This window comes from Labeo rohita, chromosome 9, assembly GCF_022985175.1.
Source record: "Labeo rohita strain BAU-BD-2019 chromosome 9, IGBB_LRoh.1.0, whole genome shotgun sequence".
In the NCBI taxonomy this organism is placed as follows: domain Eukaryota; kingdom Metazoa; phylum Chordata; class Actinopteri; order Cypriniformes; family Cyprinidae; genus Labeo; species Labeo rohita.
Genome location: NC_066877.1, coordinates 9,644,538 through 9,667,696, shown reverse-complemented (window position 1 = coordinate 9,667,696; position 23,159 = coordinate 9,644,538). Strand labels below are relative to the sequence as shown.

Below are 23,159 nucleotides of genomic sequence, written 5' to 3'. Positions count from 1 at the left end.
AGATGAGCTTGTGACTTATGAGATGTTTTTGATCAGATTTATTCCTGGTTAGGTGTGTTTTTTAAGTAGTTGCATTTATATTTTATGCATTTGGGAGACATTTTTAATTAAAGCAACTTAGAGTGCATTCAAGCTGTTCATTTTATCTGTCTGTGTAACCCAGTGGGTAACAAACCCATGACATTTTTCATATCAATTTCAAATATGGTGTTCTCACACATTCAAGCTTGTCAGTAATGTTAACTACCTTGAGTTTGCCTTGAACACCAGTCCCAAAGTCAAACTGCAGGACTGGTGAGAGTTTAATCAGTAACTTGGTAACCATACTGTGGAAGACCATTTCACCACTGAATAAAAAAAGGTTATTGCAACTTTTTATCTCACAATTTTGACTTTTTTTCTTAGAATTGCATGATACAAACTCGCAGTTCTGACTTTTTTCTCAGAATTGCATGATATAAACTCACAATTGAGAGAAATAAAGTCAGAATCGCAAGATACAACTTGTATTTGCAAGAAAAAAGTCAGAATTACGAGTTTTTATCTCACAATTCTGACTTTTTTTTCACAATTGCAAGTTTATGTCTCACAATTCTGACTTTTTCACACAATTCTGACTTTCTCAGAATTTTGAGATATAAACTTGCATTTGTGAGCTACTATATAAAGTCAGAACTGTCTGATACAAACTCGCAAATATTGACTTTTTTCTCAGAATTGTGTGATATAAACTCATAAATATAGGCTGTAAAGTCAGAATTGTGAGATATAACCTTTTTAAAAGACTTTTTCTCAGAACTGCATCATATAAACACAGTTGCAAGAAATAAAGTCGGAACTGCATCATATAAACTCACATTTGCAGGAAAAAAGTCAGAATTGCAATTCTGATTTTTTTTTCTCAGAACTGTGTGATAAAAACTCTCAAATGACTGACTTTTTTTCAGAATTGTGAGATGTAAACGCAAATTATAAATTATAGTCCAATTTGATGGGGAAAAAAGACTTATGTTTTGACCTAATAACTCGCAACTGCGTGATATAAACTTGCAATTTGGAGAAAAAAGGTCAGAATTGTGAGTTTCTGACTTTATAACTCACGATTGTGAGTTTATATCACGCAATTCTGAGAAAAAAGTTAGATTTGCAAGTTTATATGTTGCAATTCTAAGAAAAAATTACCTTTTTTCAGTGGCAAAAACGGCTTTTCACAATATACACCTATATAAATACTATCAATATAGACTTCAGTGCTGAAGTGAGCTTATGGACGGGACTTCCGGTTCATTAGAAACTATAGGGAAATAACCAGAAGAATAACGATGTGCAATGAATTCTAAAACTGTTTGCACTACAAACCAGTGTGCACATAATTAAGACAATAAATTAAAATAAGTAAGACACACCTATATGCAATATCAAGCAGCAAAACAAACTGTTTTGTGCAGCTAAAAATAGCTGGATGTGGATGAGATTGGAAGCTCACTTTTACAGGAAAAAATATGAAAGGCAAAAAAAAGGAAAAGATGTGATGTGTGGCCAAGTATGGTGACCCATACTTAGAATTTGTGCTTTGCATTTAACCCATGGATACTGAAAAAGAAAAAAGTGACCAATATGTGTTTTCCAGTGACCAAGGCTGAAAGTGTGGATGGACTCAAATTCGGTCATGCACTCATTCTTAATGTAGATGATTCTGTTTCATTCTGTCCAAACACCTATTTCCTGTAGGTGGCAGTAATGGTTATGTGCTGTTCAACGCTTGTCACATAAGCGCAGAACAAAGGCGCTTCTTCCTGCGCTCTCCGGAAATCGGTGAGAAACATGGCGTCACACCGGACAGACAGAACGAAAAACCCCACATCAAATGTTGGAGATAACTCTAAAATCGACCTTCTGCTTCATCCAGAACTTCTTTCTCAGGAGTTCATTCAGCTTATGTTACGAGAGGTGAGATAAAGAGCCACATGCAACCTGTCGGGTTATTATAAGCTTCATGGCTTAACGTGCTTGTCTCTTATATGAACATAATGATCATCGTAATGTAAGTGTTTCTGGAGAGCTCAGGCTTTTCTGCAAAGTATTGTTTTATCAGATCTAGTAAGAACGCCTAAAGTCTGAGTTAAAAAGAAAAACCGTCACAGAACAGCAGCAAACGAATGGTGTCTGTGTTGTGTTTTAGAGGAAGATAGCAGTGGGTGATGATGAGGACCGTGACGGGCTCACAGATCTGTACCTGCGGCATGTCATTCCTCTCCCGCAGAGGGATCTGCCCAGCAGCCGCTGGGGGAGGAGGATGGAGAAAAGCCGAGCGCGTCAGGGCTCCGCCAGCGCGCACAGGTACCGCACACTCTCATGTAACGTTACTGATGCTGCAGTGCTTAAAGAAAGCATGAAATTCTTTCATTTATTAAATCTAATGTGATTAACTCACATGTCTTTTTTAAGGCATAAATACCTTTGTTCGACAGTTGTATTAAATTGATCAAAAGTGAAAAAAATATTTTTCAAATGCATGCTGTTTTTTTTACTTTCTATTCATTAAAGAATCCTGACGAATTGTATCTTGAATTTCACAAAAATATTAAGCATCACAATTGGTTGTGACATTGATAATTGTAAGAAATGGTTTTTAAATGCAGAGTATTGTAATGATTTCTGAAGGAACATGCGACACTGAAGACCAGTGTTGGGGGTAATGCATTACAAATACAAATTATGTAATCAGATTGCTTTTTTCAAGTAACTAGTAAAGTAATGCGTTACTTTTCAAACAAGTAACACCAGTTGTTTTCCCATTTATTGACTGGCAAGTCTCCTGTCCCCATGTTGAGAGAAATCAGAAGTACAAAGGTGTTGTGTGCGCTGTGTAAACATCATGTTACTCATGTGAACATACATTAATTAATCTCACTCGCACAAATTCAGATTCATTAAAACAGTGAAATGCAACCTCAGAATATGACACGCACCTGCAGTAGTTAAATATGTTAAATAGCAAATATGATCCCATTAAACCATACTAATCAGCGAAATTGACTCTGTATGTTGTAAATAATATAATGGACATATACTTAAAATAACTGTGTAAATAGTAAAACAATATAAATTCAAAAAAGTGTTTCAGAAATGTTTTGAGTATATGTCAAAAGTATATGTTCCCCCTCCCTTGCTACCCAGTGGTTTGGTTTAGTGCCAGCTTTCCCCCTTTACTGATACACATACAAGTCTGGTGGGAGAGAGCAAAGTTCTTCAGTAGTTATGTGCAAGTAACTTAGGCTGTCAAAGCTATTTTGTTCATTTTAAACATTGGATGAAGTGATTCTTTCTCTTTAATACAGATGACGCTGGATCATTAAAGAATTAGTCATGACAAAAAAATAATGATATCTGATGTATTTTTCTATGAGCGAGCATACAGTAGTCAACATTTGAAGTGGATCAAAACATTTCATAAAAGTTGTCCTAAAACCAAAACCATACCCATTCTTGTCTTAGGCCAACTTTGATTAACTTTTCTGATCCACTTCAAATGTTGACTACTGTAGTTTGTTTAATATCGTCGCTTGTCACCCACTACAACTAACACGACAATAAGGCTGTGTGTGAACTGATATTAGGCTAATATTGTAGACCTACCGATGTGTTGGGTTTTGCTCAGTATGATGTTAAGTGGCAGAACAGTGGGCTTGTTGTGGTTGAATATCTAAATAAGAGATGTGCTCAGTCCCAGACGAAACCTAAATGTGCGGAGGACGCAAAACAATTCAGTAATTATAAAATGCCCGCGTGGTGAATCTATGAACCAAACTTATATTTAAACACAGTCTCCATGCTATGCACACAAGCTGTGTACACATATCTATCCTTACAAGTACAATTTTGGCTGTATTAAATTTCAGAGAAATTTTATGTTTATTGCCCCCCCCACTGTTAGATGAAATTTACGCTGTTGCTTCATTTCAATTTTTGGTGTCAAAGGGCTTTTACATTTGTTAAAAATAGAACTTTTTATGTTAAAAATAAACAAGCAAGCCCTGCCAGAGTTAAAAAGTAATGCAACCCATTATTTTCCACGGAAAGTAACTTAGTAATGTAGTTAGTTACTTTTTTAGGGAGTGCATTACTTTTAAAAGTAACTTTCCTCAACACTGCTAAAGATTTAGGTTAATGCCTGCTAGAAATTTAGCTTTGCCATTAAAGGAATACATTTTTTTTTAAATTATTTGTAAATTAATTTTAAAATCAGTTATTTTAAATTTTAATAATACTTCACAATATTACTGTTTTTACTGCATATTTGATTAAATAAATGCTGCCTTGGTGAAAATTATTTCAAAAACATTATGCATTAAAAAAAAATTACCAACCCAAACATTTGAACACTGGTTTATGCATAGTATACATACTATACATGCTATACATACATGCATACAAATGTGCAATTATTCAATATTCCAAAATATTTAAAGGGGTAGTTCACCCAAAAATGACATTTATTTCTTTAATTACTCAGCCTCGTGTCATTCCAAACCCATAAGGCCTTTGTGCATCTTCAGAACACAAAAATGTTAATATTTTTGATGAAAATGAGAACTTTCTGACTGCATAGACAGCAACACAACCACCACATTTAAGGCCCAGAAAGATAGTAAGGACATGCTGACATAGGAACCAGTGTTCTGTGACATAGACTATTTTAACAATGTCCTTACTACCTTTCTGGGCCTTGAATGTGGTAGTTGTGTTGCTGTCTATGCAGGGTCAGAAAGCTCTTGGATTTCATCAAAAATAAATTCATTTGTGTTCCAAAGATGAACAGTCTTACAGGTTTGGAACGGCATGAGGGTGGGTAATTAATGACAGAGTTTTGATTTTTGGGTGAACTAACCCTTTTAACTCAAGTATTCCAGACTGCTTTGTAATAATCACAGATATGCTTTCTTTTTGCCATTGCTTGTTTGATGAAACAACTCACTTGGCTGCATGTTTGATGAACTTGATGCACAATTTAGAATATGCAGAATGAAAAAAAAAATTGAAAGGTAGATGTGAGTAATAATATAATTTTTCATCAAAGTTCTCATGTGGCTCTTATGTAACTGAATGAAAATATCCAAAGTGGTTTCTCTTATATGACTCTCTTTGGTTTCAGTTCAAGCACTGATAGTGGCAGGAAGAGGCCGTTGATTGTGTTTGATGGCAGCTCTACTAACACTGGCAGTGTTAAGCTGAAGAAAACTGATCCTTCACCAGCACCTGTCACCACAGACCGACTAAAGCCCCCGGTTTCCAGCATCAGCCTCACAAACCCCATACGCAAGCTCTCTGGGACCTCTACAAACTGCTCTTCCTCAAACTCCTCGAACAGGACCCCAGTGTCACCACCAGGGTCCGGTCCCAAGAGCCCCTGTAATCACTCCAAAACTGTCAACTCCTCAGTGCATTCAAACAATACCACGTCTAAACTAAAGCGCACGTCCCCCAGTGATGGAGAACCAAACAGTAATGTGAGTATCAAACTAACATCATGAAAAAGTGTTTAACAGGCGTTGTGTGAATGGTTTAGGTTTTTCTGATATTCTTTTATTTTTTGTGGCAGAAGGACATTAAGTCACCTGATACAAAGAAAAAGATTCAACATATCACATGGCCATAATCTGTGAAGTCATCTAGGATGGACGGTTAACGCCACTGGCATCGTCTGCTGGGTCTCTGAGGATCATGATGAAACACATGAATTTGAAAGATGGATTCTTGTCACACATCTCAAGTTGTCACTTTCATCTTTACTTAGCAGCCTCAGGAAAGTTGACTTGAGAAATGTGACCCTCTGGTTCGTTTCACACTAGGCAACACATCGGCTTCTGACTTGATGTGTGGTGAAGGTACTGAGACATTCCTAGCAGTTTTATGTTAGACTGGTCAGTTTTTCACTTTTTTAGCAATGTGTTTATAGAAATATCTTTCTTGCAATTAACAAACTTTCCGTTGTGTGTGAATCATGTTGGCAAATTAGACCCACTAAGAGGAAATGGATGAAAAAATGCACATGCTTTTCATTGGTCTGCAGTGTTTTACTGGCATAGGAGTATTCAGAGTAACTGGATGTGCTTGTACTGAGTGACATTTTGAAGAAATCTCTTATTTCTCAAATAAAATGTTTGCATTGAACAGTGTTTTAGATCGGGATAGGCTTGTCCAAGAGCCTTGGTCAATATCAGGTAAATCCCTTGACTGTTTTTGTATTTATATCCTCCATAGGGACAAAATGCAATTGTGATGCGTGTTGCATCATGCATTGATGTGTTTAAGTGAAAAAGCGAAATGAAGGGTGTTTCATATGTCAGCGTTTTAGTGACGGTCTTTTCTAGACATTATGAATTGAGTTTTTATTAAACTGCATGGAATGTTTCTCAGTGACAACAAGCCTGATAAAATAAATGGCTGAGAGCATTGATCATGATGTTTGTGGTTCTTTTTTTTTTTTTTTTTAAGCCTTATTTTCAGAAGTTAGTAATGACCCCCATAATATTATAAAATTATAGAAAGCATGATACAGCTATTGGACCTATTGTGCAAATTCACTTTTGCATGCTGTTTGAACACTGATGTGTGTCCACAGTGTGTAAAGAACCAGTGTATAACGGTGAAAATCCACCCATTCATTTTTTTTTTATAATCCCCATAAATCAGAACCTGAGAGCAGAGCAATATAGAGGGTTTGCACTTACGTCACGGTTTGGTTAGTTACCTAGATGCTGGCCAAATTGGAGATACTCAGATGTTAACAACAGCATTGATTCCATAAATAATGTACTACTGAATACGGTGAGAGAAGGACTTAGTAGCAATATTTTGACAAACTAAAGTTAATAGGTGGTAAAGATATGCAGTATTAATCAAGATATTAGCCTAATATTCACATACCTGACCAGAAGTAATTAGAACAAACGCAAATGTTGTCAAGATTCTTGCCCTGGAAAACCTGGTTCAGTTTGGCCAACCACAAATGCTTTTGTTTCTTAGACAGTTTTCTGCTTTCTTTTTCTTGATTGGTTATCTTTTTTGACAATCTGTAGTACTCCAAATGTTTTTCCTAGTCCAACCGATTAGTACAGCCCAAACCATGACAATAATTGATCATTTTCAGCAGAAATAACCAGCAAAATATGCAAGTTTTGTTAGGTTCAGTGGCATTGTTTTCATTCAGTGCCGCCAATATGTCCGATTAATGGTTCCATGTGAAAACACTATTGTTAGCTTTATCCTGGAAATGATAACTGTATGCATTTTTCATTATAAATTTCTAACATTTTGGCTGCGTGAAATTCTCGTTTTGTTGTTGGTATGAAGAGCAAGCTGTAAAGGCTCCGCCCTCTTTCCAGAGAGCAGCAGCTCATTTGCATTTAAAGGTACACACTCGAAAACAGCATGATTTTGATCACATCCAAAAAAGGGCAAATTTGACAAGCTATAATAAAAGATCTGTGAGGTATTTTGAGCTGAACCTTAACAGACACATTTTGGGGACACCAGAGACTTATATTACATATTATAAAAAGGGGCATAATATGTCCCTTTTTATACTGGATCAGTCAAACTGAAATTTATTTATTAAATATGTGTTATAGGAATTCCATGTCCTACTTTGTTACATGTACACTACTATTGGGGTTGGTAGGGGTTGTTTTGCATTTAATGCAATAAAGCAGCAAAATTATAAAAGTTTTATTTAATCCTGTGATGCAAAGCCGAATTTTCAGCGTCATTAATCCAGTTTTTTCATTAACACATACTTCTGATCTTTCTGAAATCATTCTACAGTAATATGCTGTTTTGCTGCTCAAGAAGCATTACTTATTATCAGTGTTGAGAAAAGTGTTTTTTTTTTTTTTTGTCTTTCTTTGATGAGTAGAAAGTCCAAAACAACGGCAATTATTTCAAATAAATCATCTTTTGTAACATTATAAATGTGAAATCTTTATATATGTGACCCTGGACCACAAAACCAGTCTTAAGTAGCATATATTTCTAGCAATAGCCAAAAATACATTGTATGGGTCAAAAATATTGATTTTTCTTTTATGCTAAAAATCATTAGGATATGAAGTAAAGTTCATGTTCCATTAAGATGTTTTGTAATTTTACTACTGTAAATATATCAAAACTTAATTTTTGATTAGTAATATAATATGCATTTCTAAGAACTTCATTTGGACAACTTTAAAGGCGATTTTCTCAGTATTTAGATTTTTTGCACCCTCAGAGTCTAGATTTTCAACTAGTCGTATCTCGGCCAAACATTGTCCTATCCTAACAAACCATACATCAATGGAAAGCTTATTTATTCAAGGGTTATGGGTCACATAAAAGTTTTTGCTGTCACTTTTATTCAGTTTATTGCATTCTAAAAAACAACTAACCATAAGCTTTTGAACAGTAAATTTGAATGACAATTATTCGTTTCAAATTCACCAACGGTTTTTTAAGTTTTAAAGAATGAATTTAAATGACATTGACTTCTGAATGGTGAACAACCCTGGTTGTTCTTGATCCAGGTTTAAGCAGGAATTTCCTGACAATAAAAACCCTAGTGGTCATAATTTGTAGAGTGCGAAAAGTCATTTTTGTGTGTTTTCCATAATTGTGGCTCATGTTGTGCTGCTAGATTTGTCCGTCCCATCGTTCCAGCATCGTCTTGTTCCTTTGTAAGTCTGTTATCTCCAGTCAGAGCTCACAGGACTTCCACTTTGTTCTCTTTCACTCGTGTCATCTCACACTCTCTTTATCATTTCACTTGGTCTCTTTATCAGCTCGCTCATTCTCTCACTCATCTCTCACTTGTGTCTCTCTCTATTCCGCTTTCAAACACTCCACTGCCTCTTATTAGAGGTGCTTGTTTTCCATGCAGTTGCTTATAAGGTTTTTGTCCGAGAGGACAATATGCACCACCTCTCAAAAGTTTGAATATACTTGAATATACTTGCTTATTGTAAAGTGATGAAAACAGTAATCAGAACTAGGTCATCAAAACCATAAAATGATACAAATGAAGTGTATTATGTAACCAAGTGGTTTCTGGACCACCTGTTGTCTAAGTTCCAACTGTACCTTCTCTGGACATGCACTCAGCCCACTTCATTCATACCTAGGCACTATTTATGTCTGTTTGTGGAACTCATGTCAAGCATTAATGCATAATATTTTACAATCATGATTGATAAACTGACAAAATATATTTTGCATATGCCCTGATAGGAGGATGCACATTGATTTGCATGGACACTAGGTGGCTCTATTGTCTTATTTTATTATTAGATCAGTACTGAGGGCTTGCTAGTGCAACAGCCCAGTTCGAGAAACAAACATTCAGTTAGAGAAACAAAAAACAACATGTAGTCTATTTGTTTTAAAAAGCTTTATTGATATTGCATTAAATGTACTTTATTTAGAATTCATCCTTAACTGTTAGATACACAAAAAGACCAAAATACATTTCTGCAAGTTAAGATATGGGTTATGCAATACTTCAGAAAGCCAGTTAGACATTTAAAAGAGATAATAATAGTTATTATCCTCACATTTAATCTTTAGGATCAGTTCTTTTCTCAGTCTTCAAGTTAAAGCAAGCTCAAATAACTCTCCTGAAAAAAGCCTCTTGCTATACATACACTATTATAATCTTCACTACAACGTTTACTATGTTTCCATGGAGTACCTAAAAGTTTTCATTGCTCACACTGTTTCATGCTTTGCCAATACTTTGGTTTAACATTTTAACTGTCATGCATGCTTGAATTTTTCTATGCACTCTTTCAGATGTCTTTGCCACACTCAGGACACAGGATGTCATCTCTCTCGGTGAGGAAGCCTCTGCCCACCAGAGACACTGAGCACTTCTTGCAGTTGAAACAGTCGTTGTGCCACTGGCGCTCCTCAAAGGAGATGTACTTGCTTCCTCCGAGTCCTATGTGTGATGACAAACATGTTATGAGCATTGGCAACAAAGAGATTTTAGATTAAAGCTTTTTGAGTTGAGGTTGAAGGTTGCTTTAGCTAACAAAACACCACCGATTTATATTCAAGAGTAGACTTGGAATTGAGGAAATTCTGTATAAAAGCTATTTCTATTTGTAGATCTGTTTGTTGGTTTGTACATACCACTGATGGGGGTGGTGCAGGAGGCACATTTCTTGGCATACAAGTTGCAGAAGCAGTTAAGGCAGTAGGCAAAGTCATCACGAGAGGTGAAGCGCTGTCCAGACAGCTGCTGCTTACAGCCAGTGCACAAGAAACAGTCCTTATGCCACGGCTGGTCATGGTACGTCACACCGCCAGTGGTGATGGGCTACACAGACAAGGAAGGAGATGAAGACATTGACTATGATCAGAATAACATGCTTCCCTACTATTTCTGCACTATACAGTATGCAGATTAACTGTATGCATAGAATAGCTTGATTTTGTGACTGCATGAAACACTGTTTCACTCTGGAATCATGAAGTATAGTTCACCCAAAAATGAAAATTCTGCCATTCTGTGCATCAACACAATCCTGACTCGAGGACTTTTCTCGATCCCCTCTTATCTCTCTTCCACTTTGCTCTGTCCTGTCATAGTAATGGCAAAATTAAATCTTCTTTTTAATAAAAGTTTCATGTACTTTTAGTCTGCATGTGTAATCCCTGAAGCCTAGTTTGTTGTAGTTCATTGGGGGTAACGTATTACAAGTAACGTGAGTTACGTAATATTATTTCTTTTTCCAAGTAACTAGTAAAGTAATGCATTACTTTTTAATTGACAAGAAATATCTGAGTTACTTTTTTCAAATAAGTAATGCCAGTTACTTTTCCTCCCATTTATTGATTAAAGGCTCTCCTGTCCCCATGTTGAGAGAAATTGGGAGTAAGACGTTAGTTCTAGAATAAATGTGAACATGCATCAATTTATCTCACTCACAAAAATCAAATTCAGTATTCCTCAAAGTGAATAAAAACAGTGAAGAATATTACACAAACCTGCAATAATTAAATATGTTAAATAATTTAAATATTCTTTATACATTTAATCCCATTTTATTAACCGATGTCTTTGCTGCCAACCTTCGATGATCCAATTCAACCATACTAATAAGCAAAAAATACTCAAGATAATCTAACATTTATTTTCCTTTTTATTTTTATTGCTGAAGAGTTGACATTTTTTTCTTCTGCGATCTACTGTACAGATGTGAATTTACTTTTCTCAAAGCCTGAGGCTTTTGGTGTGAAAATCCTTTTACATTTGCCAAAAATAGAACTTTTTATATTAAAAACAAACAAGCAAGCCCTGCCCAGATATAAAACGTATCGCAAAAGTAAAGTAACGCATTACTTTCCATAAAAAGTAACTAAGTAACGTAATTAGTTACTTTTTAGGAACTCAATATTGTAATGCATTACTTTTAAAAGTAACTTTCCCCAACACTGGTTACTTCAACTCTTTACTTGAACTCTACCTTCTTGCAGTGAACACACTGCATGGCAAACTGCTTTTCGTAGCAGGGCACGCAGTAGTTATGGTTGTCTTTGGGGATGAAGCTCTTGGTGCCAATTGGCTGCTGGCAGCGCTGGCAGGTAAAGCAGGTCTCATGCCAGCTGTTTCCTTTATGCTCCATCTTCCTGGAGCCTGAGGGAGAAAAGAGAGCCATCTTATACCAAATACAACAACAGTCTGCTTATGAAGTGAAGCATGTTAAAATGATACTGAGATCCGTAACACTCAAAGTACATATTGTAAAACTATAATGAAAGATGGAAGAAGGTGGTATATACACTTAAAAATAAAGGTGCTTTAAAAGGTTCTTCACAGCAGTGACATAAATTTTGGTTTCACAAAGAACCATTCAGTCAAAGGTTCTTTAAAGAATCATCTTTTTTATATATATATATATATATATATATATAATCTGGAGAACCTTCTTTCGCCACGAAGAACCTTTTGTGAAATAGAAAGGTTCTTCAGATGTTAAAGGTTCTTTGTGGAACCATTTAGACAAAAAAGTTTCTTCTATGGTATCATGAAGCACCTTTATTCTTAAGAGTGTATGTCCTTGTCCAGATATCAGGTTATGTTACTTAGGTTATGATACTAGTTCTATGCGTATATATGAGTATAAAATGGAATTTACTGTATAACATGGAATGTCATGGGATTTGACAAATTTGGGATGAATAAATCAAGAAGGTCAGTTCACTTTATTTCAGTTAACAAAAACAAAAATCAAAAAGCAATGTGGACAAGTGTCTGTGAATATTAAGCTGCGAAACGACTATTTAAATATGAATCCTGCATGTTTTGCGTGTCTCTGTGTGAACGGCACAGATGCACGGTTTCATTTACTACATACATACTAAAGCGCTTGCCGTGTTTTCCACCTCATATATGAGTACATAAACACATAAACATAATTTTTAGAAGTGCTCTGAGAGTCACTTTCACTTGAGAAAAACTATCGTCATATTAAAAAAGGCCTACAAACAGAAACGTAAAGGTAAAAGTTCAGTTTAACTTTAAGAAACTGTGACAGAATCAGGTATCAGAGTGAAAAGGTTAGGAGAACGTTCTGGCAACCTTCAGAGGAGTTTTTGGGAACCTTCTAGGAACATAAATAGAATGTTCCCTATTGGTTAGCCAGAAAAGTTTTCTTAACGTAAATAGAACGTTCCCCTAACCTACAGGGAACATTCTATTTACGTTAAGAAAGCTTTCCTGGCTAACCAATAAGGAACATTCTTGGGAACGTTCTGGGAACCAAAAATTGTTAGCTGGGAATTTTTTAATTAATTAGTTAGAGATGCTTTTGTTTATTAAAATTCAAACAACAACAAAAACTAAAGCGCATTTCATAGAGCCTTAGACATTATATTTTTGTTAAACTTTGAAAAAAATAGCTATTAAAGTGTGTAAGTTGTATGAAAAAATAAAATAGATTTCAAAGGGCCCTATATAGCAAAACAGAAATTAAAGTCAGTGTAACAGAATTATTACTCCAGTTCTCAGAGCCACATGTTTCTTCAGAAATCATTCTAATATGCTGATTTGATGCTCAAGAAGATTATTATGATCAATGTTTAATATTTCTTAATATTAATATTTCCTTCTAATCTTTGATGGAAAGAAAGTTCAAAAGAACAGCATTTATTAAAAATAGATGTTTATGTGAAGACATTATAAATGTAATGCATCCTTTAGTAAAAGAAAATGTTAAGTATTTCAAGCCTTTGAATTAGTAATGTATGTGTGGACAAATACAGTTTTGAGTTACTTTTATGGTTGAATGCAAATGAATTTATGAATTCATGATCTAAAAAAACTTGACCCCAACATTTGACCCAAACTGGGTCTTCATCTGGCATTATTCATACAAACATGTGGATTTAATATCATTTCGTTATTTGATTATTTATTTTATTTGTCCTTTTTTTCTTGTTTGCAAAAATAGGCCTTTGGTCATATTTAAATGACTAAGTGGCCTATTTGTATTTTTTTAATTGATAGTAAAATTACAAATGTTTACAATTTGCAAAGTTTATGCCATATTTTATATGAACATATGAATTATCATTCCAGGACAACATATTTATTGTATATAGTCTTATCAGACACAGATGATACATAATTGTTATCAGGTTTACAGTACTCTCTTTATTATCTGTAATGTAACAGGAAAGCTTAGCTGTTAAGATGATGAAGCATAATTTCTTCTTCATCACATTTAGACGAAAGCTCAATAAACACCAGTGGAGTAAACAGACATAGCACAGAGTTTCATTGTTTTAAAACGTCTGGCTCATATCTTATAAGTCCATGTGCTCCAGATTTGAAATATTAAGTTTCACTCAGTGAGAGCTGGAACATTCCACAGGACTGTGAGCACAAACTGAATCACATCAATTAAACAGCTTTAATCTACACATATAATAAATCCAACCTTGCTTCCATCTATTCATTTTGATTGATCAATATTAAAAAAGGGATGGTTGATCATAAAACCTAATGGGTTAATAAGAGTGTGACATTTTTACATGGTCATGAGGGCCTGTCTTTGAAAATTTATGAATGAATATTTATTACCAGTTGAGCCGATAACTTGACGTCATGATGGGCCTGTAATATATCTGTCTAATGACAGTTGCTCTTTCTTCACAAGATCTGGGCAAAGATCGACTCAGTGTGAAAGGAAGCAGCTTTCTTTTGCTTTAATGGAAAGAATGTGTCTCTGAATGAATGATTATGTTTTTATGGCAGTGTATGTGGATAAAAAAATACATCTACTGATATGAGATAATGGTTCCTCCCACAAAATCTCTTACCAGGCATGATGGTCTTCTTGCACTCATGGCATTTGGAGGAGTACTCATTAGAATAGCACTCGGTGCACAGCAGCTGCTCGTCTTTGGTGGAGAAAGGCTTGTCCACCAGTGAGCGCTTGCACTGGAAGCAGTGAAAACAGTCCTCGTGCCAGTGACGGTCCTTGTAGGACAGATCCTAAAGCATCAAAAGAGATTTTTGATGTCAGCTTTGGTTGAATTAGAGATTGAAAAGTACCTATGAACCATCTAAAGTCAGTTTGATGACCATCTGATGCACTTTCCAGATCTGCAAGCTCTTTTTCAATTGGCTGGTTTTATGTAGCTTCATACATGGCACTGTAAGTAGATGAAGTGATGTTACCCTGCTGTTGCAGCCGATGGGTTTCTTGCACTCCTCACAGGTGTTGGAGTACAGACTCTCATAGCACTTCACACAGTATGGGTTTTCCTCACGAAGGACATACTTCTTCCCAAACAGAGACTCCTTGCAGTAGTGGCAGTCATAACGCTCTGTCATCTTTACTTCTGCCTTTCAGTCCTGCGGGAGAGAGGATGTGCATGGGGAGATGTGAGAAAGTGCTAGAACCTCTAAGATGATTGTAATCTCTGTTGATAAGTATTTGGCTCAAACCATCATTAACTACTGAGCCTTGTGATATTCAGATTTCTATTTTTAATATACAGTGGGGTCCACAAGTCTTGTAACCTGTAAATAAACGGAATATTATATATATATATATTTATTTATACAATGATTCTGAAATTGAGTAATCATCTTAAATCATGCTGAAAAACATGATCATAAGGTTTTACTTGTGGAATTCATGCATCAATAAAGCAGTGCTATTTTAGATTTGATATGCTGTTATATTTATTATTAATATTTTAAATTGGATTTTCTGTTTCAATATTTTTCTGTCAATTTCTGTCAACCAGAAATTCTTCAGACACATTGTGACCTGACCATGTTTTGTTACATAACATTCTATCAAAGTTATCTGACATTATCAAGATTAATTTGTTCTGTCACAGTTTAACTCTTGAGGTTTTGTCATATTTTATTACCATTTTCTAAACTATAGCAAATAAACTGTGATAATGTGAGATATGTTGAAGGTGTCTGAATAAATTTTGGTTTGAATGTGTGTGTATATACATACATACACATATATATATATATATATATATATATATATATATATATATATATATATATAGTCATGGCCAAAAATATCGGCCCCTTGCAATTCTGTCAGAAAATGCAACCCTTCTCTCAGAAAATTGTTGCAGTTGCAAATGTTTTGGTACTCACATGTTTATTTTTTTTTGTTTGCATTGGAACAACACAAATCTGAATCCCACACAGAACCCAAAAAATGCACTGGACAATATTATTCACACCCTTAACTTAATATTTGGTAGCACTCCTTTGGAAAAATTTACTGAAATCAATTGCTTCCTGTAACCATGAATGAGTTTCTCACACCTCTCTGCTGGAATTTTGGACCACTCTTCTTTTGCAAACTGCTCCAGGTCATTCAGATTTGAAGGATGCCTTCTCCCAACTTTGAGATCTCCCCACAGATGTTCTATGAGATTCAGATCTGGACTCATTGCTGGCCATTTTAGAACTCTCCAGCGCTTTGTTTCCTGAGTGCTTTTTGAAGTGTGTTTTGTCCTGCTGGAAGACCCATGACCTCTGGTGGAGACTGAACTTTTTGACACTGACCACTATGTTGCGCCCCAAAATTCTTTGGTAATCTTTTGGCAATTTCATTATACCATTCACACAATCAAGGCATCCAGTGCCAGAAACAGCAAAGCAACCCCAAAACATTTGAACCTCCACCATGTTTGACTGTAGGGACGGTGTTCTTTTTCTTTTCTTTTTCTGTAAACAGTGCCATGATGTCCTTTACCAAAACACTATGTTCTCCCAGAAGAACTGTGGTTTTGTCACATAAGTTTTGGCAAACTCCAGTTTTTTTTTTTTATGCAGTGGTGTCCTCCTGGGTCTCCTACCATAGTGTCCCTTTTCATTCAGATGGTGACAGATAGTGTGAGCTGACACTGTTGTACCCTGTGTCTGCAGATCAGCTGGAATTTGTTTGGAAGTTAATCGAGGTTCTTTATCCACCATTTGAACAACCCTTCGTTGTCATTTTTCATTAATTTTGCTCTTCCGTCCACGTCCAGGGAGGTTAGCTACAGTGCCATGGGCTGTAAACCTCTTGATGATATTGCGCACAGTGGACACAGGAACATTAAGATCTCTGGAGATGGACTTGTAGCCTTGAGATTGTCCATGTTTTTCCACAATTTTTTCTCTCAAATTTACAGGCAACTCTTTACACGTCTTTCGTTTCTCCATGCTCAGTGTGACACACAACACAAAGGTTGTATCAACTTTTCTCCATTTTTAACTGGTTGCAAGTGTGATTACTATATTGCCCACACCTATTACTTGCCACTGGTGTGTCTAAATACAAATTACAGGAGCATCACATGCTTGAAAAACAATTTTTTTCTTACAATTTTGACAAGGTGCCAATAATTTTGTCCAGTCCATTTTTGAGTTCTGTGTGAAATTTTATCAAGATTGTTTTTTCTTCTGTTTTTTTTGTTTGTTTGTTTGTTTTTTGTTTTGTTGCAGTGCAAACAAAAACAATAAGCATGTGAATACCAAAACATTTGCAATTGGAACAATTTTCTGAGACATGTGTTGCATTTCCTGGCAGAATTGGAAGGGTGCCGATATTTTTGGTCATGACTGTATGTATATATATATTTATAAATTTATTTTTCCCATTCCACTTCTAACTCCAATTTGCTATAATAATAACTGAGAAACTGAGAAAATTATAGCCAATTTTACTAGGGGTCTCAGACTTTTGGAGCCCATTTTATACATTTTGTAACGTGCAACATTTTAATTATTATTGATATGCTGTTCTATTTGTAATGAATATTTTAAATTAAATTTTATTAGATTTTTCAATTAGAATTTTATTTTCTGTTTTTCATTTCATTTTAAAGTTTTAGTAGTATTGTGCTTATAATTTCTAAGTATCTCTGTATAGTTTATAGTTTGAATTTTGGTTTACTCTTAGTTTTTTAGTTAGTTACTTTAATTAGTTTTTTTGTTTTTGTTTTTTGTTCTTATAAGTTATATTAGTACTTCAAACTTTTATTTCTGTTCATGTTTTTATTATGTATTTTATGGTTTTAGTTAAAATAAATACATACATACATTTCACTTCTCACTCAAATTTGTTATGATAATAATACAATTGAGAAAATTATAGGCAGTTTTGCAAGTGGTCTCACATTTTTGGAGCATATTTCATACATTTAGCAACACTTTAACATTAAACTCCTCATCAGCTTCTTCTTTACTGATTTAATTTATATAATAATAGTAAAAAAAAAAAAAAAAAAATGTTGAATAAAAAAGAAAAAAAGAAAGAAAGAAAGAAAGAAAGAAAGAAAGAAAGAAAGAAAAAGAAAGAACGAAAGAAAGTTATTAACAGATAAGGTTTTATAAATATGTCTTAGTGTTTAAGGAGTCCGTTGAATAAACTCCTTTTCTTTACTGATTTAATTCATACGGTAATAGTTAAAAAAGAAAGAAAAAGGTTGAATAAAAAAGAAGAAAGAAAGAAAGAAAGAAAAGAACGAACAAAAGAAAGAAAATTATTAACAGATGAGGGTTTATAGTGATAAAGGAGATATCAGATGTTGCTAACCATATTATGAGGAGCTCAAGCGTCAGTGAAATTCACTCTCTGCATGGGTAACAATGATCAGTCATTCCCAGTGCTGGATGGAGCATGCTGGAATTCCACAGTGTAGTACATCATAGCATCGTAACCAGCTTGTTATCTCACCTCCAGCTGTCAGCCATTATATTGTGTATCAGCATGTGTTAGTGTGCGTACCTAAATGTGCCTCTCCTGGCATGGATGCGATTACCTACAAACATCACTATGAATGGACTTTTTCCTGACAATAATCCATCTTTCCTCTAATACCACATACTTCTAACATTGGTCTGATTCTAAAACGGACCTCAACCAAATCATTCGAAGAAACGCTGGCGTCCAGTGTGTATCGCGTGTGAAGTTTATTGAAAGAGAGATTGTGATTTCTTCTAAATTATTCTTGATAACAGAATGCCATCTACTCACGCAGCTGTATGAGTCCTGGACCTGTTAAACCTCTCTGAGTATTGTTCCCATGAGCCCTGTGATGCTGCGTGCTGCCTCACTCTGTGCCACCACCTCAGGGGTCCCCAGTGTCCCAAACGCACGCTCTCTGCCTGCTCCTCAGCCCCTTCGTGAGCGTGTCGAACTGAGCCCTCGTCCAGCCCGGGCTTCACTACTACACCAAATCCCCCTTCACTGTTTTACCATAAAAGGCAGCAGATGGAAACCAGGAGAAGCGGCTCTCTTGCTTAAAATCCTTCTACGAAAATTCTTTGACTTGCACAGTCAGTCCTTCACTCCCCCCTCCTCTGCTTCCTGTTTGTCTTGCCCTTTTCTGCTGTCTCACTTCTTCAGGCTTTCTCCCTTTCTCCATCCAACTGGCAAGCCATCTCAATTCTTTCCATTAGTTTCCTTCTACGTCTTTTCACACAATCAAAATAGCATACTGCAGGTTATTCTGACCATATTTTCTTGTGAAAATAGGTTGTCCATGGCTCTAAGCTCAAGCCTGACCATGACTGGTCAAGACATTTTTTGAATGAATAGTCTGTTGAATACCATGTCTCTAAATACTAATATGTTTTCAGTTTTTGGTTTTTCAACACTTTTGCTTCCATCATACTGAACTAGACAAAATCTGGCCTTGGTTTGACACAGAACACATAAACAAAAATGTTTTGTAATGTTTGGTCCAAGTTTGCTGAAATGCTTTATCAATTACTCAATCTGTGATTGCTGTAAACCAGTGGTTTTCCAAGCCTGTGGGAACCTGGTAGTTCAAAGGAAACTGGTTCTTCAGTTTAGCTGTTTTGCCTTAATGTTTGTTTTGTAATGTCATCTTAATTTAAGGCATCAAGGCCCTCTGGTTGAGAACCACTTCAATAAGCCTCCAAATTCAGGGCTGTTTTTTGAAATGTACAGTACCTACAACTTAGAAGCAAAACAAACAAACAAAAAAAAAAGATATCATTCAATAAGTCTTGATTTGATAACGACCAGTGTTGGGAGTAATGCATTACAAGTAATGCGAGTTACGTAATCAGATTACTAGTAAAGTAACGCATTACTTTTTAATTTCCAAGAAAATAGTTACTTTTTGTTTCCTTTATGTATTTAATCCCATTTTATTAACCAATGTCTTTACTGCTGACCTTTGTTGATGCAGTTCCACCATACTAATAAGCAAAACTTACTTTAGATTAACTAACATTCGTGCTTCATTTTTCTCATTGCTGAAAAGTGTTGAACTTCCTTCTCCTACAGTTCTACTGTACAAACGTGAATTTACTTTTCCTTCAGCCTTAGGCTTTTTTCTTTCACTTTTTGGTGTGAAAGGGCTTTTACATTTGCTAAAAATTGAATGTTTTATATTAAAAACAAACAAGCAAGCCCTGCCCAGATTTAAAAAGTAATGTAAAAGTAACGCAAAAGTAATGTAACGCATTAGTTTCCACAAAAAGTAACATAATTAGCTATTTTTTTTATGGAGTAACGCAATATTGTAATGCATTACTTTTAAAAGTAACTTTCCCCAACACTGGTAACAACACTGATGTGCTAAAGCCACCTAAAGATGACATTGTTTGGAGAGAAATTGTTAGCATTTCTAAAATATGATGCAGTACACTCTTAAAAGTAAAGGTGCTTCACGATGCTATAGAAGAACCTCTTCTGTCTAAATGGTTCCATAAAGAACCTTTAACATCTGAAGAACCTTTCTGTTTCACAAAAGGAACTTTGTGGCAATAGAAGGTTCTTCAGATTATAAAAAGTTAAGAAATAGACTGAATGGTTCTTTGTGGAAACACAAATGGTTCTTCTATGGCATCACCTTCTAAAGCACCTTTATTTTTAAGAGTGTAGATCTAAATAATTGTACTTGGGTTCATCCACAGTTCATTCTTCAGTTTCTTCTTATGTTGTAAAAGTAAATCTTGTTATTCTAATCTTATTTGTCTTTATTGCCCTAAAACAGTCTCAAATCTTCAATCCAGTAAATACAGTATCCTGACTATAATTGCCTGTAACTACGCTGTAAAATTTGACAAGACTACATTAATTCAAGCAAGTTTGGTGGTAGTTGTGCAATAATTCATTTAAAGATTTAAAGATGGACAAGCATGTACACTGCCATTCAAAAGTTTGGGATCAGCACAATTTTGAATATTTTTAATAGAGTCTCTTATGCTCATTAAGGCTGCATTTATTTGATAAAAAAAGAGAAAAACAGCAATATTGTGAAATGTTATTGCAGATTCAAATACTGGTTTCCTATTTTAATATGTGACCCTGGACCACAAAACCAGTCCTAAGTAGCACAGGTATGTTTGTAGCAGTAGCCAAAAATATATTGCATGGGTCAAAATTATCGTTTTTCTTTTATGCCCAAAATCATTAGGATATTAAGCAAAGATCATGTTCCATGTATTATTTATTTCTGTGACGTAGAGCTGGATTTTCATTAGCCATTACTGCAGTCTTCAGTGTCACATGATCCTTCAGAAATTATTAATATGCTGATTTATTATCAGTTATAATCTTTTTTTCCAGAACCTGTGATACTTTTTTTTATTCTTTGAAGAATAAATAGTTACAAAGAATAGCATTTATGCAAAATAGAAGCCTTTACTATCACTTTTTTTTTTTATCAATTTAACGCATCCTTGATAATTAAAAATATTAATTTCTTAAAAAAAAAAAAAAGAAAAAATGTACTGACCCCAAACTTTTGAATAGCGCTGTATACTAAAACAAAATTTCTATTTTGAATAAACACTGTTCTTTTTAAACTTTTTATTTAACAAAGAATCCTGAATAAAGTATCACAGGTCCTAAAAATATTAAGCAGCACAACTGTTTTCCAGCATTATTATGATATTGTAAATCAGCATATTAAAATGATTTCTGAACGATCATGTGACACTGAAGACTGAAGTAATGATGCTGAAAATTCAGCTTTGCTTCACATAAATGAATTATAGTTTAAAGTACATTAAAATAGAAAACTGTTATTTTAAATTTTTACATTTTCTCTGTATTTTTGATCAAATAAATGCAGCCTTTATGAGCATAAGAAACTTCTTTTAAAAACATTACAATTCTTACTGATCCCAAACTTTAAAAAACGTTAAATCGTCAATGTCAAACTCACAATGTATGTCAACTGAATCATTCTTGACAGTGTAAAAACCCATTTTAAGCTAATACGCTTTTGTTTTTGAATTTTCGTCATCAACACACTTGCTCTAAACTGATCTCATATAACAAGATTTCTCTTGGGCATGATTTGATATCTCCCTAATCTCTCTTTTTTATAATTCTCAGCTGTGTTTGGAGACATTTGCGAGTGTCATTACACAAACATATCACACAATGTTAATTAAAAGTACTGCAGGGCTCTGAAGGATAAACGGAAAGCTTTTAGACGACACTAAAAAGAGAAGCCGGACAGGTGGGTGGAAGACTAACCCTCCTGTGATTAAGACCTTGTGTTCGCACCCCACACGCAACCTTCACGCCCCCATTCCTCCTCCAGCACTATCCATATCCATGGAGAGAGTGAGACAAGAGTCTGACCACCCATCATGACTCTATAAATGCCTTTTATCTTCACCATAAATGTTTTAAGAGAGACTTATAGCTGTCAAAGACCTAAGGTTGTCATATACAATGGCTATGGCAACCTGTTAACACAATACCGAGCCACTGTGAGACAAATTCTTTACTGTTGCAGAAGTTTGTTAGTAGAATCAAATGTTTGGGTTTTGTTTAGCATTCCTGTAAAGGCAGATTACATTAGAAAGTATTTAAAAACAAATGTGTAACTCTGTGCATTTTAGAAATAATGCATTAGAACTTTGTTTTGAGGAGAATAACTGCATATTTTGGTCTAGAGGTGTAACATATTTACCTAATAGCTACAATAAACTATGCAAAATGACAGAAGAACAGCAGATGTTATGACAGAGGTATTGACATGACACATACCAACACAAATGTGAGTAATTCTGACATAGAACACAGGTTTAGTGATGGATGGTAGTTGTATCATTGCTCACAAGTGAGATTTGGTGTTAGTAATCTACCTGTATAGACACAAGCGTCTGTGGTTCTTACCGCAGGAGAAGAGCCGTCCGTCTGTGTGAAGAGTCTGGCCAGACTGAGCGTGGAGGCTCTCGACTTGGGTTGTATGTTCTCCTGATTAAATTACTCCACCTATGGGGTGACTAATTGGAGTGGTAGGGTTTGGGCAGGCTTTTTCTATCAAGACAAGCTATAAATACAACACAGCAATACCAAAAGCATCAGCACACAAGATAAAGCCCATCTGCGTATGTAGTCACACACATACACACATTCCCTTTTACCTCTTCAGTCCTGTGTCCTTTTAAGGCCTCATTTAGTTTTGTGATCATTACATTAACGCTGAAGTAAACCTAAACAAAAAATCCAGTAATGTTACTGTTTACTGTTTTCCAGTAAAAATATAAATCCTTTAAACATGCTTGTAAAGGCAAACTGTATGATGATAACAAGACTTATTTTCAGAAGTATATCTTAATTCAAATGTATTTTGTTTAGCTTAAACCAAAAATA

At 35.1% G+C, this 23,159-nt stretch overlaps 2 protein-coding genes across 5 annotated transcripts; one reads left to right on the top strand and one right to left on the bottom strand.

The window, feature by feature from the left end:
* Positions 1 to 1,782: 1,782 nt before the first annotated feature.
* c9h2orf49 (chromosome 9 C2orf49 homolog) lies at positions 1,783 to 6,479 on the top strand. 2 transcript variants are annotated; one of them, XM_051118420.1, is made up of 4 exons: positions 1,783 to 1,950; positions 2,183 to 2,340; positions 5,156 to 5,510; positions 5,606 to 6,479. In XM_051118420.1, exons 1-4 carry the CDS (start codon positions 1,825 to 1,827, stop codon positions 5,657 to 5,659), a joined length of 693 nt encoding a protein of 230 aa, XP_050974377.1. In that variant the 5' UTR covers positions 1,783 to 1,824; the 3' UTR covers positions 5,660 to 6,479. The 2 variants fall into 2 exon arrangements, with proteins under 2 accessions (XP_050974377.1, XP_050974376.1); XM_051118419.1 differs by having other exon boundaries at positions 5,603 to 6,478.
* Positions 6,480 to 9,690: 3,211 nt separating this feature from the next.
* Positions 9,691 to 22,806, bottom strand: fhl2a (four and a half LIM domains 2a). Of its 3 annotated transcripts, none has more exons than XM_051119969.1 (6): positions 22,680 to 22,806; positions 14,720 to 14,896; positions 14,359 to 14,533; positions 11,502 to 11,671; positions 10,165 to 10,351; positions 9,691 to 9,970 (listed from the first exon to the last, which is right to left on the bottom strand). In XM_051119969.1, the coding sequence occupies exons 2-6, from the start codon at positions 14,873 to 14,875 to the stop codon at positions 9,819 to 9,821; spliced, it is 840 nt and encodes a 279-aa protein (XP_050975926.1). In that variant the 5' UTR covers positions 14,876 to 14,896; positions 22,680 to 22,806; the 3' UTR covers positions 9,691 to 9,818. The 3 variants fall into 3 exon arrangements, with proteins under 3 accessions (XP_050975926.1, XP_050975925.1, XP_050975927.1); XM_051119968.1 differs by lacking the exon at positions 22,680 to 22,806 and adding an exon at positions 18,546 to 18,847; XM_051119970.1 differs by lacking the exon at positions 22,680 to 22,806 and adding an exon at positions 18,105 to 18,468.
* Between the last annotated feature and the right edge of the window lie 353 nt (positions 22,807 to 23,159).